A 13,071-nucleotide genomic window follows, 5' to 3' on the forward strand; every position below is an offset into this window, starting at 1 on the left:
TACACAGGGATGGATTCTCCATTATCTGACAGGCTCTACGCCATATCTTCCACCCAAGAATCATCATCTTGGGGCGTCCTTCCATATTCGATCTGGGCAACCACATCATTTCTTTTAGGAAGAATGGGGCACAGTCCAATCTGTACAGCCTGGAGGTTGGTTCTTCAGAAAGCCATTTAGCTACATATTGCAGCTGACTTGCTATGTAATAGATTTCATAGTTTGTCAGTTTTATACCCCCTTTCTCGTGTGAGTTTTGTAGCTTACAAAGGGCCACTCTGTTCCTCGTCCCATGCCAGAGGAATTCCCTGCATATGCTATCTATCTTAGCAAAGAATCGCCTTGATATCAAGTATGGGATGTTCCCAAAATAGTGCAACAGTCTTGGCAGGACCACCATTTTAAGCATTGCCCCTCGTCCCAAGGGGAGCTTCACCCAGAACTTCATACTATTTTCAATATTCTTGATCGCTTTCTCAGTGTTATGTTGATGCTCTGCTTCCACCGTATGATATGTCTATCCCAAGATATCGAAACGTGCTGACCTCCCATGGTATCTGTAAAACTGGTAACTGCTCTAATGGGATCCCTTTATACCTGCCCAATGGAAATATACAAGATTTGTTTTGGGTTCACAGCTATGCCAAATAGCCTTGCAAATCGCTCCATCACCTCTAGGACATACTGGAGGTTTTCTTCCGGGTAACGTAGATACAACAACATATCGTCAGCATACAAGGAAATTAAATGCGGCTCCCCTGTTATGATGATGCCTACTATGTCATACTGTTGCCTCAGGTATATTGCCAGGGGCTCTAGGGCTTGAATATACAGCATGGGGGACCACGGGCATCCCTGCCTAGTGCCTTTACTGAGTTGCCACCTCTCTGATATTACTGCTCCTGTTTTAACCCTAGCCAGCGGGGCGCTATATAATAGTTTGGCCCACTTGAGATACCCAGGTCCTATTGCATAGTTGGTGAGGGCTGCAACCAGCCATGGCCATTTGACAGAGTCAAAGGTCTTTATTGCGTCCATCGATACTATTGCCATTTCGCCCGTATCCTCGTTATGAACTTTCTACTGTTATAGATAACTGTACTATTTCATTTTCCTTTGCTGTGGCAATGACGCTGTAGGAGCCGTGCACTCCAAAGTAGAATCATCAGTGCCATCAAACACATCTAAATAGCCAAATAATGTTTTTATCTTTTCAATTATTTTGTACAGCACAAGTTTTTTTTTTTTTTTTTTACAAAAATCAAATGTCTGCTTGCCTCTTATGTTGATTCTTCTGGACTGACAAGTAGTTTTCTGTTTGTTCCAGGTAATCCTAACCTCACGGTGGCTTTGGAAAGCCATGGCACTGAAAATACGGCCACCACGGCCACCGAGGGTGGACATCCGGAATATGTTGCTTTCGTGTTGGTGCCTGTTTTCTTCTTTATGGGTCTTTTGGGTTTCCTCATCTGTCACATACTGAAGAAAAAGGGATATCGTTGCACCACAGAAGCAGAGTCAAGAAAGGAGGAGGAAAAAAATGCTGAACTACAAATAGGTATGAATAATGCAATGATGTTGGCATGTAATTCATCATTATAGGCACGCAGCATGACAGTTTTCATGTGTCTGCTTCATGAAAGTATGAACTTCAGAATATTAGCAAGAGGGCAGTCTTTTTGACTGACTGTGATGAAGAAAACCTCTGCCTTCCTTCAACAGGAAGTATCAAGCAATTAAATCATGAAGACCTGTTTGGGAGGGTTATTCTCATCTACAAACTCGCTCCTCCAATTCTTTATTCATTTCCGTGCCTTCTTGTATGTAACCGAACAATATCAAAAGCATTAGATGAGGAAAATCTGTTAGAAGTTTGAAAATTGTTTTGGAAATATACGCTGTGGGACACAAATGGTATGGCACCTACACTACTTGTAGAACTCGTATGCTGACAACACTGTGATGTAACTGAGACTCAGATCCCTTGACAAACCGTTCTCCAGAAAGTTGGAGACCCTCCTCCCATAAAACCTGCTGAGATAGCCTTTACCCCAGAACCTGCCCTGTTTAGCTTCATAGTAACTGTAGGTGAAACATTTTATTTGTGTAACTTTCCTTCTATTGATTTCAAAGGAATACCAGAAATATATCTTTCTTTTAGTATCCCGAGTGCCTTTTGGGTGAGCGAGTCCTTTTTTTTAAAATGTATTTTTTAACACTTCCATGATAAACTCGCTTATTTTGGGGGCACTGGTCAGTCCCCATGGCTGCCAGTGAAGGATTGCACTTTGTCCTGTCAGCACAAATAACCTTCAGTGGAGTGTTACAGGGACACTTTGTGTCCCCTTTTTCGTAAAGCGCTGGTGGCAGTGAACAGTGTTGTGTAAAGGTGTCAGAGAAGGAAGCTGAAACAAGGGTGGCATGTTTGTTGTTATAGACTTTTGTTAAGAATCCTCACTCTCCTGATTCCTAAGAAGGGGTTCCCTGCCTCAAACTATTACTAAAATATCTCTCAGAATGTTGGCCAAATGAAAGTTCACCGTCCTGTTTCACAACCCACTTCTATCCCTTATACGACTACTGAAGACTAATATATTCCAACAGAAAGTTCTTCACCAGGAGGATGACTCCCTTCTTCTGGTACACGAGTGGTGTTTCCAAAATGTCCTCTTGTAAAAAAAAAAAAAAGAGGAATGACTCCTTTCCTCTGGCTGGTAGTTCGAGCACTTTCTACAGTCAACATTCTGGACCAGGAAATTGGCTCCCTTCTCCTGGTACTGGTCTTCAATTTCAATACAGTTCAGAACAAGGCCAGGGGGGAATGACTCCCTTGTCCTAGCGCCTCTTCAGTGTACTTGAACGGATTCTGTTTTCTCACTAGGAGAATGACTCATTTCTCCTGGTCCTGGTGTTTGATAATTCTTTTTTAAACTTTGGTTTTATCTTTAGACTCAATCACTATTTCAAAACTTACATCAGTGTCTCAGACCCTTCTCCGGTGGCCAGTTATCTCTACAACAGAGATTTGCAGAGGATTTCCTCGGATACTTGGCTCTCTTCTGTTGGGGCCCCAGACCGTTCTCTGGTGGCCAGTGGGCTTATCTCCGCCACTGGTAGAAGGAGGATTTCCTCAGATGCTTGATTCTCCTCTTTTAGGGTCTCAGACTCTTCTCTGGTGGTCAGCGGAGTTATCTCCGCCACTGGGACGAGAAAGATTTGCATGGATGCACTCTTCTTCTTGTTTTGGATCCCTGACCCATGACAGACATCTGACAGGACTCCTGTTGTCCCGGCATAAAGCAGAGACCTTCTTACTCTCGCCACGTCCCTACCAGTCTGCCCGTTCTTCCTGTTACTTTCTGGGACTTGCTTGCACAGCGCTAGTTTCTCCAGGGACTGGGGTCAGTCTCCGTACCGCTTTCTGCAGCCGGCTGCTTCATTGCTGCTTCTCCAATGGCTCTGCGTGTTGTGGCTTCTTGCAGTCTCTGCACCGTTTGTGGACTGCACGGTCCACCGCCTCTTGGAGTCGTGCCACTGCCTCGCTTGCTTCCTGCTGGGCTTGGTTTTGTCGACAAAGGACCCATCACGGACTCCCACTGCCACATGTCGGCGTCCTCTGCAGAGTGCTTGCTTCGGGTCGAGTGCGGAATTCAGGTTCTCCAACAAGGGAGGGAGAAGACCTTGAGGCCTTCTTTTCTTTACTCTTCATAGTGCTTTCTCCACCCCAGCATAACATTAGGACCTGTTGTCAATCGCTTCTTGGCATTCCTCATGCCTCCTGTGAGCCGCCTCATCTCAGTATTAGTACAGTTCGTAATCCTCATGTTTTCTGTGTTCTTCTTCGTCCTAATATTTTCTATCTCTGTTGTACCCCTGGCAATAGAGAAATACATTGGTTTACTTTCAGTATATTGGTTTAAATTGAATGGGGTGGGGCTAAAGCATGTGGGGATGTGATGATATACAATGGGTTGTACCCAAGGTGATCATCCTTATCCCGAGTTGGTTAGTTCCTCCCCATGAGGTCCTCCCACATTAAACCACCCCTAGCAGGACTATTTGGTAGCGGCTGTTCCTCCCTAGACTCATGAGAAAGGGCACCTCCTTGGAGAGAAGTGACTATACCTGGCGAATCATCACATACCCTTACCCTAATGCTGCTGGCTTCCCTGTCTCCTTTTAAAGGAAAACAGGAAAGGAAATCGACATTTCCCTCGTCTGTCTTTCCTGTGTTCTACATTAAAACAAAGGCTGGAAATCAAGGTACCAGCGCATTATTTGTGGGTTTGTGTCATTAATTACACTAAGCAAGGTGAGTGGAGAGTGGTTGGTACAGCACCCCTGGGTGACCATTTAGTCAAAATGGCCCCCGTCTTCTTTTTTTGACATTTTTTCTTTGTGAAATCTTTCTTTCGTTTCACTCTGCCCGGTGAGACAGATTTGAGCCCTTTGTTTGTCTTGCCTTTGGTGGGCTTCAGCCCTGAATACAACTTCTGGCTCCAGTGTGTCTGGAAGGGCAGGATGTGAGGGAGGTTCCCGAAACTAAACTCCCTTGTCCTTTGTCTCTAGGAATGCCTGAATGCAACCAGTCCTGATTGCCTGGCTACCTTTCATTTCAGGACCGCTACCCTGCTGTGTGATTGACGGCCTAGACTGTGCATGAATGGGAGAAACCTGCTTAAAAGGCGAGGGTTGTGGGACTAGAGGCAGAGTCGACCACTGGGAGAAACACTTGATGAAGAAACCATGAACGAAGCTTGCTGCTTCCTCCTGGACTTTTTTTTTTTTTTTTTTTTTAAACATGTTTTTATTTAGTTTCTGTTAACATAACAACATATCGAAAAAACAAATAGCAAGCAACGAAACCTCCCCCCCATCCCCCAAGCTTCATATCTCAGTCTGTATTCATTGTTCAGCGGAAGATCATTTCTCATTCACGTAAATAAGTCCAATATCCTTATATTGTGAGGGCACCATTGTTCTTTATATTCCCTTTGAAGAAATTCCAGTACTTTTCCCCAGTCTTCTCTGAATTTCCCATGATCCCCTTGGATGTTATAAGTTATTAGCTCAAGAGCCAGATGTGACCACACCCTTCGTGACCAATCTATCGCCAATGGTGGGGAATCATGCTTCCAGTTTTTTGCGATTTCCAGCCATGCTCCTATTAGGAGGCCCATAAAATTTCTTTTTTGGGGGGTGTTTAAAGTTTTGTCTTGCGGATCCCAGAAGCCCCCTAGCCATATTTCCTCTCCCAGATGCTCTGTTCCCGGGAACATTCCAATCATTTGAGTTTTAATCTCCCCCCATTATGGGCGTATCTTAGGGCAATCCCACCAGATATGTTTCCAATCTCCCCGCCCACCACATTTCCTCCAACAGATGTTCGGGGAGGCCGCAAACATTGTGTTCAGTCTCTCCGGTGTGTAGTGCCATTGCACCATCATCTTCACCCACATTTCTCTCATTTGGATGGCTCTTGTCAGTTTTGGTATCATGCCCCATAGGTGTTCCCACCTCTCTTTGGAGAGTGCGTAGCCTAGAGTTTTCTCCCATTTTTTCATGTATTGCCAAGTGGTAGGTTCCTTTAGGGTATTAATAAATTTGTACGTGGTGGAAACACATTTTTTAGATCCAGAATGCGTCATGATGTATTTCTCAAAGGGGGTTAAGTCCCTGGTCATCGCTTCTTTCATGCGTGGAGTGCTGAGCCAGTGATGTATCTGTTCGTACTTGTATCTATCTTTCGGTGTTAAGTTCAGAAGTGTTTTGCAGTCTTCAAATGATCTATTTTTTGTTCTGTTGCATATCCCCCACCATCTTGCACCCCCCTTCCTCCCATTTGCTGAACGCACCCTTGCCCAATCCTGGGGGGAATTTGGGATTTCCAAACATTGGCATGAACGGGGCGAGGTCCTTGGTTAATGTTTCGTTTGTCGTGGCTGCGTCCCATATCTCCAATGCCGACTTCATTATTGCGCTAATCTTGGTGTTTGCATGTCGGAATCGTTTGTTGAGCCCTAACATGTGCCTGGTAGATGTAGTCGCCACCGCCCTGTCCTGTTTTTCCCAAATTTTCTCCCCCTGTTCCGATATCCAATCCCTCATGACCCAGAGTTGAGCCGCTTCGTAGTATTTTTTGAAATGTGGCATGGCGCATCCACCCGCCGTTCTCTGAGCTGTTAATACCACATTTGAAATTCTTGGAGCCTTGTTTTGCCAGACGTACTTGAAGACCGCCTTCCTTAGTGCTTTGAAGAAGGCCTGGGGGGGGTCTTATCGGGAGCACCTGGAATAGGTACATTAACTTGGGGAGAATTGTCATTTTCACTGCCGTGATTCTGCCCCACCAGGAGATCGTCAGAGGGTTCCATTTTAACAGGTCCTTCCTGACCCTTTCTAGAGTTTGCGGATAATTGTGGGAGTATAATTTATTTACATGGTCTGTGAGGGTAATTCCTAAATAACTGACGCCCGCGGAGGCAATTTTCAATTGACAGTCTGTAGCCACTGAGCCGATTCTTTCTCCATTTCCGGCCAGTATCAGCACCTCCTATTTTTGCCTATTTATTTTTAATCCTGAAATCTCTCCAAATCGTTCAGTTATTCCCATTAGATGTGGGAGGGACTTCTCTGGGTCTCCTAAGGCTACTAACTTGTAGTCAGCATAGGCCATCGCCTTATGGGCCTGCCCCGCCATCTCTATTCCCTGCACCGCTGACGAGTCCCTTATTCTTGCTAAAAGAGGTTCCAGGTATATGGCGTATAGAAGGGGGGAAAGCGGGCACCCTTGCTTCATCCCTCTCCGTAGGTGCACTACCTCCGATATCCCACCGTTCACCGCTATTCTCATAGACGGGGAGTTGTAATTGGCTCTAACCTTATCTATAAAACTTTTGCCCATCCCCATCTTCTGGAGAACCCGGAATAGAAAAGACCACTCAACTCGGTCAAATGCCTTTTCGGCGTCTAGAGCTACCAATGCAGCAGGGGTTTGTTTGATGCCTATCTTTTCAACGAGATGTAGGACTCTTCTAATATTATCGTGAGTCTGGCGGTTTGGTACGAATCCTGACTGGTCTTGGTGGATTATCCTGGGAAGTACTGGGCCCAATCTAGTCGCCAAGATCTTCGTGTACAATTTAGCGTCCAGATTGATTAAGGCTATTGGGCGATATGAGGCGGGGAGTTGCTCATCCTTTCCCTTTTTATGGAAGACCAGGAGTTTGGCCTCGTTCATAGACCGTGTCAAATCCCCCTTCTCCCCAAATGTATTAAACAGAGATGTGAGTATAGGGGCTAGTATATCCTTATATGTCTTATAATAAATGGCGGTGTATCCGTCCGGGCCCGGGGCTTTATTGTTCGGGAGGGATTGTATTGCTGCATAGACCTCTTCTATGGTGATGTCCCTATCTAGGGCCTGTCTATCTACTTACGTCAATCCGGGTAGGTGAGTCCCAGCCAAGAAGGCATCTTGATGGTCCTCCCTCGGAGAGTCGGAGGAGTATAGCTTCTGGAAGGATCTACCCAGAATTCTTCCTATCTCTGCCGTTTGTGTTCTAAGTTGGCCTGATTCCTCTTTTAGGGCTCGTATTGTGTGGGCCTGCTGTTTCCCTCTCAGTTGTCTTGCCAGGAGTCTATCTGCTTTGTTGGCCTTAACATAGTACCAATGTTTTGTGTAGAGTAATGCCCTTTCTGCTCTTTTCGTTCTGAGTGTTTCCAGTTGCCCCTGGACATGTCTCATCGTTCGCATGAGTTTCCTGGTGGGCGTCTGTATCAGCTCAGTCTGAATCGCCCCGATTTGCCTTTCTAGTTCTTTTTCCCACTGGCGGTGCGCCTTCTCTTTCTGAGATTTAAGCGCAATGAGGTGTCCCCTAATGACCGCTTTATGGGCGTCCCACAATGTGTTCATATTCGTTCCGGGGAGATTATTAGTGGCCATGTATTCTAGTATGTGTTCTCTTAACGCCTGGCTCATCACCGGATCTCTAATGATGTCCTCTGGGAGGCGCCAGTTCCATAACCGGTGGCCATGTCTTGACCAGTCAATGTCTGCCCACAGCGGACCGTGGTCCGAGAGTGTGATGGGTTCCATCTCGATTTGTTTTATCCTACCCAAAAGCCCGGCCGAGACCCATAGGTAATCTATTCTAGAAGCGGTGCCGTGTACATGTGAGAAATAAGAGAAGGTTTTCTGTGTGGGGTTGCCGTTCCTCCATGCGTCTGTCAGCCCTATGCATGTACATTTCTGCTTCAAATTTTTGGATGGGGTGCCTTGATCTCGCTGTCTGGGTCCCGATCTATCTAAGGATGGGTCCCACGCCATGTTGAAATCCCCGCCCACAATGATGTCCCCTTCCGCTAGCTGTTCTATTCTATTCAAGATGTCCCTCAGGTAACCCTCCTGCCCTGTGTTTGGTACGTATACTGTGGCCAAAGTGAGGGGTCTGCCTTCGATCGTTCGGGTTAATATTAGGCATCTTCCCAGTTTGTCTCTCCATGAAGACTTAACCTGTGCATGTAGGGAGTTTTTGATCGCTATAAGGACTCCTGCTTTCTTATCCTGTGCGTTCGCCTGAAATATTTGATTGAAGCCCCTGAGACGCACCTTCTGCTTGTCCCGATCTCTAATATGTATTTCCTGGAGCATTACTACATCATATGCGCCTTGCCTAATGGAGTGTTCCACTTTTTTTTGCTTAACTGGGTAGTTGAGGCCTCTGACGTTGTGTGTCAAGATCTTTATCCCCATTGATGTGTGCGTGATATCAGGCTTATCCTATGCTCCCTTCTCCCGCTCATCATATTTGAGTTATGCTTGGTTTTCCCCCAGTTCCCAATGCCCCTCCTTTCCCCAAAACTTGCGCAAACCCCAACTGGCGCGTTTCCCTCCTCCCTCCCCCTACAGCCCTGAGGATGGCATGATTTCCTATTGGTGCTCAGGCGTGTCGCCTTGTGCCTCATACCCTCTAACATTCTCAGGGAAAACTTTGAAGGGAATCCTAAACCCTTCCACGTGACTTCAGTGACTCCGGGTCTTCACTGCCCTCCCCTCCCGACACCTTTTGTATCTGACTCACATTTCTTGCCTCTATATTCTGGACTTCTTGCGTACCTCCTACTCAAGCTTCCTGCTCAACCAATTCTGCCCTTCGTCGGCTTTATTTCCTTTTACTAGGGTGCCGCACCCTTTTGTTCATCGTCTTCCACTCCCCCCTGATCTTCCTCGGGAGTGGGGACGATCCGTTTGCCTGTGGGGAGTCGTCATCCTGCTCCTGTAAATTTAGGATAGTCAGACCTTCTTCTTTCGTTGTTATCCTCTTTTGCACACCATCCCAGGAGAATAGTAGACCAAATGGAAACGTCCACTTGTACCTTATTTGACGCGTGGTGAGTTCTTTTGTGATTTGGGCCATGTCCCTTCTTTTCTGGAGCGTTGATAATGCGATATCCTGATAAAATTGTACCTCCTCTCCATTCATCCGGATATGGTCCATTGCCCTGGTCTTTTGTAGTATCTGCTACTTCTGTGCGTACCAAGTGAGAGCCACCAGTACGTCCCGGGGTCGGTTGCCTTGAGTTTTCGTTCTCCTTGGGCCCACTCTATGAATTCGATCGATCGGTATTTCTTCTTCCCCCTGCAGGTCGAGGATGTCAAGGAAGACTTGTTGCACTGCCGATTTGAGATCTTTGTCCTCGACCGACTCTGGCATGTTTTTGATCCTGATGTTGGGCCTGCGCGATCTATTTTCTAAATCTTCGCATTGATTCTCAAGATTATGCGTCAGACAAGTCAGTTGTTCCTGCAATTCTGCCACTTGTTGGGATTCTTCCTCCATGTTCTGCACCACCCTCTCCAGGGTATCCGTCCTCTCACCCAGTCCATCAACCTCTGTTCTTAATTCCTGGAGGGCTGATTTGAATTCGTTCTTCATGGTATCCAGATGCGCGTTCATGGAATCCATAAATTGCAGCTGAAATTCCCCAAACCACGCTTTCAGGTCCTCCTTCGTGGCCATCTCGCCGTGGGGTACGTCTGTTTCCTGAGCGCCCCTCGATGTCTTGTGCAGTGCGGCCTTGTCCGGGTTCGCCTTGTCCCCCCCCCCCCAAAGGTGGACCAGATTCTGGTCCTGCTTCTGCGTATGGGACGAGGGGGCCGTCTGTTTGAGCTTCCCTCTTGTCTGTGACATCTGGGTCATTGTGATTTTACGCTGTCGGGTTGCCTCGAGTTAGATTAAGTCGCTTGCCGTGGTGGCTTAGGTTATGTGGGGAAGGCTCTCTCCCCGCTTCCTTTCGGTAGTATCCTAGACTGTTGAGTCGGCCGACCCCTGTAGTTCGGGGGTGGAGGGGAGCGGTGTAGGCCCGACCGCAGGCCCAAGAGCATTATGGGAGCTTCTCGAAAGTTTGTGACTCACCCGCTGGGGTCGGCGATCCTTCACACTGTTGGCTGGTCCTCGCCCGTGACCGGCTGTTTCTAGCGGCGAGAGGTACCCTCTGTCCCGATCCCCCACCTCTACTCCAATCGCGGTGTAAAGGCCGCGCGGGCACGCAACCCGGCCTGAGCCCTTGACTGCGTCTCCGCCCCGAGGAGGGCGTTGCTGCTATGTTTTCCCGGTCGGCTCGAGCAGATCGCGCCCCCCACGTCCCAGGTCCGCTCTTCCGTGGCGGAGGGGGGGGCCGCCACGTCTCTGCCTCCCCCCGGCTCGAGCTTACGATGCTCCCCGAGCCACAGTTCCTTCACCCGGGCGGGTAGATCCTCCCCCGGGTCTTGCTTGCGGGGTGCGTCGCTGGTTCCGCCGGCGCCCCGGGTCCGTAAGCCGTCGCCGACGGCAAATGTGTCGGTGGGGGTGGTTCGGGCGGCGCCTTCCGAGGATGTGCCGGTGGAGTTCTCAGCGGTAGGCCTCCCGCGTCTTGTTGTGTTCGCCCTCGGTGTGATGCGCCCGGGGTGGGGGGGGCCGCTCAGCTCCTGCATCGATGAGGGGCTGCGAGTTTAGTAGGGGGGGCCAAATTCAACCCTCATGTGAGTCGGATGCTTCCTGCTGCTACTGTGGCGCGGGAGGGGAGACGGAGCTCAGCTCACGCACGTCCTGCCTCCACGGCGGCCATCTTGAAGTCCCTCTTGGACCCTTGAATTGCCCGGTGAAGCCCTGCTGCTGTGCTGAAACTCCTTTTTCATTTTGACAGAAAAGCTGCAGACAGAACAACTTCTCCCCTTAGGTTAGTGAGACCAACTAACCCTGAGAAAACTCCACTGGACCATCTTCCCTAACTGGCTGTACTTCTTCATTGCTGTAAGAACCGAAGGCCAGGGGTCCAGTAATCCGTAGTCGAGTGAAACATCTGAAACCCGGCTAGAAGCTCCAGGAGTCTCCTAAGGACCCTCCAGAAGCAGGACAATTGGCGCTTGAGTCCCCTCACCAGAGTGCAGGACCCAAAGAGTGAAGGAAGCCCAACCGGTATCCGTGAATCCGCGACAGTACCCTCTTGGTCCCCACGACTGAGGCTCAGGAACACAGGGTTTGCACCATTGTAGCAAGACACAATCCAGATGGACCACTCTTCTTCAAACCAGAGGTACTGTTTAGACTTGGGATACTTACCTCATTGTCTTTTAGCTGTGCTTTTCCCAGTTGGGAATTGCAGTGGCTTACCTTTTTTAGAGTTGATTCCCACTCTCCTTTCAGACTTAACAGCTTGTGACTCTACAAGTGGTTTTCTCCAAACTCTCTAACTTTGTGCAAGACTGTTTCTGATCTAAGAAGTGCCTCAGCTCCATAGGCTATGTTCCAATTAACTTTGGCTGTCCTGGCTCCCTGAAGACTCTTCTACTCCATTGACTTTGATATTCTTTGTCCCTCATATGTGGTAAATTGTTTTAGACTGTTACTGCTGGGAAAGGCTTGTCTAGATTTAATTGGAAGATTTAAGTGTCCTCATATTTACTGAGAACCTGTTTAACCTTTTCCTTCCTTAAACCTTTCCTTTCTGTAACCTCAGAATATGCAAAGTATAACTAGTGGGATATATAAATGCCATTACTGTCCTTGTGAATGAAGTCACCTCAGGGTGCAGGAATTGCGTATGAAAAATATCCAAAGATTATCCACTAACTTGTTTTGATTCTGAAAAGTAATAAATAACTATAACTGAAACCTTGAGTGTAAGTGTTACTCGCACTACCAACTTGTGTAGTAAATACCTATACCAAAAGGGGGGTTATCTAATACCAAGCAGATAAGGGTTGTGTAGTCTGTGTGACTGAATCAATTCTTACCTAACAACCCTGCCCTTTTATGTCTACTGTGTCACACCCATACATTCTTCACTCCTACCACCCACTTCTCGGGGTTTGACCAACGTTTGTAGGAGTACATGCCACTGCAAAACATCGCCTACCAGGTCCTGTTGGTGCATATTAGCTACTCGCTGCCACACCTGTCTCATTTGAATGTCCATTTTTGCAAATCTTTCCACCACAAATCAACCAGTAGGCTATTTGCTGAATTCCAAGCCATATTAATACGGTGTTTGGCAAACACATAGGCCAGGTATTTCAATGTACCTACCATCTTCCCAGTCTTTCCCCTCTGGTACAGTCCAAGCAGATGGGCAGCCAGGGATTGAACATTCAGATGAACCCCTCCACCCCTGCCATCTTCTGGGCCACCATCTCCCAGAACCTCTCAACAGTAGGACATTCCCAATACATACTTCAGCCTCCCTTCCTCTCATCTAGCCCCTCTTAAATCGATTTATCGTTCTGCAATCCGTTCTCTCTGTCTTCTCTCCTATCAGAACGCTATCTCCTCATCCCTCACCTCACTGTGCTGGCTCTCCTTCCATTCTCAACTCAAGTATAACTTCCTCTGTCTTGTTTTCAAATCTCTCTATGGACTTGACACCAAACCCCCCCCCCCCCCAACTCGCTTCCCTTCTCTCCTTCTATTCTCCTTCTCGTCCTCTCCACTCTGCTGATAACTTTCTACTCACTATTCCTCCCGCTCCCTGTGCACAATCCTGTTTCCGCTCCTTTCAACTTCTTGCTCCAAGCCACTGGAACCTTCTCCC

The 13,071-nt window shown here is 47.7% G+C and overlaps 1 protein-coding gene across 1 annotated transcript in view; it reads left to right on the forward strand.

Moving 5' to 3' along the window:
- RELL1 (RELT like 1) overlaps positions 1-13,071 on the forward strand; it is a 369,210-nt gene that overhangs the window by 91,599 nt on the left and 264,540 nt on the right. Inside the window, exon 2 of the mRNA XM_069631821.1 lies at positions 1,328-1,558. Coding sequence (XP_069487922.1) covers positions 1,328-1,558 — 231 coding nt within the window. The remainder of the gene's footprint in view (positions 1-1,327; positions 1,559-13,071) is intronic.

The sequence above is a fragment of the Ambystoma mexicanum genome, chromosome 6q (genome assembly GCF_040938575.1).
Source record: "Ambystoma mexicanum isolate Mex_15411 chromosome 6q, UKY_AmexF1_1, whole genome shotgun sequence".
Taxonomy (NCBI): domain Eukaryota; kingdom Metazoa; phylum Chordata; class Amphibia; order Caudata; family Ambystomatidae; genus Ambystoma; species Ambystoma mexicanum.